This window comes from Geospiza fortis, unplaced genomic scaffold (genome assembly GCF_000277835.1).
Source record: "Geospiza fortis unplaced genomic scaffold, GeoFor_1.0 scaffold812, whole genome shotgun sequence".
In the NCBI taxonomy this organism is placed as follows: domain Eukaryota; kingdom Metazoa; phylum Chordata; class Aves; order Passeriformes; family Thraupidae; genus Geospiza; species Geospiza fortis.
In genome coordinates this window covers 18,919-24,152 of record NW_005055037.1, presented here as the reverse complement: position 1 = coordinate 24,152, position 5,234 = coordinate 18,919, and the positions used below count along the sequence as shown (strand labels likewise).

The window sequence follows — 5,234 nt, the reverse complement described above, 5'->3', positions numbered from 1 at the left end:
GTCCGCGGGGCTGTGAGGGGCTTTGACAGGGCTGGGCCTCGGCCTCGCTTTCGAGAGCTTCGCTCTGACTCGAGCCAGCGGGAACTACAAGGGATTTTGGCGGCGGGTCGCAGTTTTGTCTCTCAGCTGCTATGGACAACGTGAGGCTTCTGCCCCTTGAAAGTGCGACGCCCCAATGTATGCCCTGCCCTGCTTGTCAGGGCGTGGGTGCCTTGGTCACCTCTGTCTTTGCGATAGCGAGGCCTTGTATGTGATTGAGAGGGAACTGAGGGGCTGGCTTGTGTCCTTGCTCTGTGGTTGCTATCTTTGAAGAAAAATAAATAGAAAAGCGCACAAGAAATTCTCACGTCTGTGTTATTTTCAAGCAACTACTGCTGTTACCCACCAAACACCCCTCATTTTCTTTTCCTGATGTGGCTACAATGAGATGGCAGGGGTTTGGCCAGTGCTCAGTCTGCTGTTCTGTGTTGTCTGCTTTGCCTGCCTGCATTTGCATACAATACATATAGACAAAGAAAACAAATATCTTGTGCCTGGAATAAGAGGAATTCCTGTTGAAGTCCAGGAGGGTGGAAGTAATAAGATGGCTTTATTGAGGTAGATTTATAAGAAAAAAATTGCTAATTGTGTGCATATTGTGAGATGCATCTAGTGTCAGAAGTTAATAAGGTTAAATCAGTAGTCAACTGGGTCTACTGAAAAATCCACATAAATAATGGAATTAATCCAGTTTTCATCACTCATAAATGAGTCTGCATCTAAGTGTCTACTTGGATCGCTTCTGTCTGCCTTCCTTGGTGTCTTGGTTTTTCTCTGAGGACTCATTTCATTTCTTGCTCCTAAGTAGTCATGCTCTCATTGAACATATGCTGTTCTGTTGGGCTTTCTTCTGCAATACCACTGAGTTTGAAATGAGAAGATTCAATGAATGCTGCAACTGTATTTAGATGGGCGATAAATTAACTTTTTTTTACTAGGCTTGTGTTAATTCAGGACAAATTATCTATCATAAGTTGTTTTTTATTTGTGATTTTTAGTGTTCTGAGAGACTGAAACTTTTAAAAATTTCTTGGATCGGGGGCTTGCTCTGTTATTTTGGGGGTGTAAGATCTCCCTATAAACACAATTTGGAAGTAAATTCTGGATAGGTGGAAAAAAATGAGTTTTGAGCTTGAAATTTTGTTTGGTTTAACTTTTAGGGAATTACACTTTTAACTGCAAGTCATCTATCAATGTACAATATGTCAAAAGTGGGCAAGAAAATTAAACAAGTAAATGGCTGACAACTTTCTACATGAAACTATGGAATGATGGATGGAAGAAAGATGCTGATTATCTGTCTTAGAGCCATCATTAAAGGTGAGGTGAAGGCAGCAGCATTCTTTTCCTTCAGCCTCACTTTCTCTTTTGCCCTCACAAGATCCTGATATGTATTTCAGCATCTGCTTGGCAAAACAGTGATAGCAGATAAAACTAGACTTCCATAAGCTGTTGCTTCTGCTCTTTTCCATCTCTTGGCAAAATGATTTCTCCATGGGACAGTTTTTCTGAGATGCAAGAAAGTGTGTTTTGTGGTAAAAATAGGAATTCCACAATTTATTTTACCTGATGTCGTACAATAACTTTGCTTCTATCATAACCAGGTAATTCCTCTTCAGTATGTGTTTGTTGGAAGCAAGGTAGAATTTACACATCTGCTCAGGAGTGTTATCAAGCATGGTGGCATCAGCCCTGGACTTTTCAATTCCAGTCACATACAAAAAATCTGCACAAGTTAGGGAACACTTGCTATCTAGTTTCTTCTAGCAGTCTAAAGAAAACTGCTTCTTAGCCACACCTTAATTTTCCATCTCTATATTCAGTGTTTGGTTTGATACTAGCAGCTCTCCTAACTTTCTTCCTTTTGTCCATACTAAGTACAAAAATAAGGAAATTTGAGACATACCCTTCACTATAAAAGTCATTCAAGCCTAATGACCATCTTCTTTCAGAAACCATATGTTCTTCAAAGTGAGTTAGACTATGTCAAGAAACAAAGTTTCTGCGTTAATGTGACTTTGAAATGTCTTTGCTTTTTCTGTGGCATTCTCAGTGTGAGCCATGTGAATGTGGAAGTTGAAGATGAGTGCTGCTGCACAGATCTGAAGTAATTTTTCCCAGAGTTAATTTGTAAAATGCTTTCATTGAAGCATTTGAACTCTCTCCAGAGATTCTTTTGCATCAGCAGCACACCCTCTGTGTCTCATCCACAGGCACAGACTTCTGCTAAACTTTTTGAAGTTTGAGGATCTCTGCAACTCCCACCTCCAGCTATGTTTGTTGTATAAGTAAGGGAGGAATAGCCATGAGATTACAAGCCTATTTGTCTCTTTTAAAAGTTGGCAAAGAATATTTCACCTTGTAGGGGGAGAAGTGTAAGAAGCCTGGACGAATAAGAAGCTCTTTGCTCCCAGGTGTGACAACACATTAAATCCCTGGACACTCCTCTGTACCCAGAAGCTGAAAAGTGTTGTTTTATTACATCCTTATTTAAAGGAAGTAAACATCTTGCATTTACTAGATACAAAATGTGACTTAAGTACGAAAAATTTTAAAACCATTCTTTCACAAAGAGGATTGATAAAATTGCAAGAAGTAACTATAAAGATTATGACATTATGTTGCCAAGATGGAGAATAGATAGCTGTGGAGATGTTACACCCCTGCAGTATTTGCTTTGAGGGAGGTGGGTCCTTGCTGAATTTGTAGAATAAAGAAATGCATTTATGAACTTTGACTGTTTTTTCATGCTGTTGTGGTTTGAGACAAGTTAGGAGGAAACATTCTGAAATTGTCTCCTCTGAAGAAGGCAGGTCTTGGCACTCCCTCCCCCCACCGAAAGGAATTTCTTGGAGGAAAGTGAAAAAAACTGTTTATAAACTGCGTATAAATAAAGCCATACTTCATTAACCCTCATGTTCCCTACCTGACAGCTAAAATCAGGTAAACCTGTTACCAAGACAGTTTGATGTTTCCATTGGTTTTTTAGTTTCTGAAAAGTGCTAGTTAGTTCATGTCTGTATAATAAGCTGACTGTGCATAGTACTTTCTAAGTGGCACAGTATTCTTACTGTCCTACCACATCTTTTGCAGACTAATCCTTTTGCCATGGAAGCTGAAGAAATTATGGAATGTATCCAGGAATTCCCTGAACACTATAAAGTTATTTTGGATAGACTCAACGAACAACGTGAGCAGGACCAGTTTACAGATATCACACTGATTGTTGATGGTATGTATACACTTGAGGACCAGTTGGTACCCACAGAATTCTGAAAGCTGTGCTGGGAAGCTGTTGGGTTTGTCATGGGTCAACTGTCAAACTGGGCTGCTAACATTCTTGGCTCTGTATTGGTGTGTGAGTTGCTTGCAGTTTCAGTTATTAATCTTGGGCTGAACAGTCTCCAGCAGAGATTAATAATTTTGTTTCTGCTTTTAATAGAATCCCAGAATGGCCTGGGCTAAAAGGGACCTTAAAGCTCATCTGGTTCTAACCCCCTGCCATGGGCAGGGACACCTGCCATTAGACCAGGTTGCTCCCAGCCCCATCCAACCTAGCCTTGAACACTTCAGGGATGGGACAGCCACAGTTTCTCTGGTCAACCTGTGCCAGGGCCTCACCACTCTTGCAAGGAAGAATTTCTTCCTGACATCTAATCTAAATCTCCCCTCTTTTAGTTTAAAACCATTCCCACTTGTCCTATCACTATCTGCCCATGTTAAAAGTCACTTTTTTTTTAAGCCCCCTTTAGGCATTGGAAGGTGCTCTAAGGTCTCCTCAAAGCATTTTCTTCTCCAGGCTGAATAGCTCCAATTCTCTCTGCCTGTCTTCATAGGAGAGGTGTTTCAGCCCTGTGAGCATCTTTGTGGCCTCCTCTGGACCCGCTATAACAAGTCCACATTATTGTTGTGCTGAGGACTCTAGACCTGGATGCAGTGCTCCAGATGGGGTTTCATGAGAGCAGAGTAGAGGGGGAGAGTAGGGAGCCCCTTCTGAACAAGGGGCTGAAGTTGTACAAATATTGGTTGATTATTTAAAAAGAAAAAAAAAAAAAAAAGAAAAACCAGCTTGAAATAAGGTCGCCTTCTTGCTTCTTGGGTATCTGCCTACTATTTTAATCTATAGTTAAAATAGGGTAGAACAACTCACTTATCTTTTTCTATGTGTTCTAAAGACATAAGTATTAGTTTAAAGGGAAGATGGAGATGCAAATGCTTATTATCTCATTAGAAAAGGTGGTGTCTGATAGGTCACCTAAGATTGCTTCTTATCCCAAACATGTTTTAGAATGAATGAGCACAGGCAGTGTCCACTAGGACAGACCTAGCTAAAGGAGTACCACCTGATCCTTACAAGGATAGCAAGAATTCACTTGAAAGAAAAGGGACCTACAGAGCCTGGATTAGAAAAAAGTAAGAAAATGAAGAAAAAAAATCATTATTTGGAATCACCATAGTTTCACTGACAGCACTTGCACAAAACTTATCCTGGGAGTTTGTTCCTACTCTAGTATTACCAAATCCATGTATTGAGCTCAAAACTGTTTTCTTGTGCAGCTGTGTAGTTCTAATACATGTTGGTTCTCCTTCCTCCGTCCCATGGAGCCTTCTGGATGTTCATGCCTGGACCAGGGAAAAGGCAACACCATGATGGGAATACACAGTCTGGAAAACAGGAAGAATAGAGCTAAACCAATTTTGTTTTGCAGGGATCTTTATGATGGCAGAAATGATGATTAAATACATCCATATGTAAGAGCAGCAAAATCTGAGGAGAGCTTTGTGTTGATTTCGCACAGCCTAGATTTTGGTAGCAGAGGAGGGCCACAGAAGTAGCTTCTGTGAGAAGCTGCTGGAAGCTTCCACCATGTCCGACAGAGCCAATCTCTGATGGCTCTGAAGATGGACATGCTGCTGGCCCAATTAGAGAGGTTGGTAATGCCTCTGTGATGACATATTTGTGAAGAAAATCAAAACAGTGCGTGTGCAGTTTTTCCAGGGGTGGTGAGGTGCCGTGGCCGCTGCCATCTTGGTGCAGCCTGTGGTGAGACTTGCCTGCCTGGCCGCCCCTAGCTGGCCCCCTGTAGCTAGCTGTGCCACGGGCAGAAGGGCAGGGGTGGTAGCAGTGGCTTCTCCTTCCCGGCGCCCCGCATGAAGAGAGGTGTTAAATAGGTCCAGTGCTGTAGCGGCTGCCA

General features: G+C 41.7%; 1 protein-coding gene across 1 annotated transcript in view; it reads left to right on the top strand.

Moving 5' to 3' along the window:
* LOC102044942 (zinc finger protein 131-like) overlaps positions 1-5,234 on the top strand; it is a 23,118-nt gene that overhangs the window by 503 nt on the left and 17,381 nt on the right. The window contains exon 2 of the mRNA XM_014311555.2: positions 3,133-3,271. Within this exon, the coding sequence (XP_014167030.1) occupies positions 3,148-3,271 (124 nt within the window). The 5' untranslated portion in view covers positions 3,133-3,147. The remainder of the gene's footprint in view (positions 1-3,132; positions 3,272-5,234) is intronic.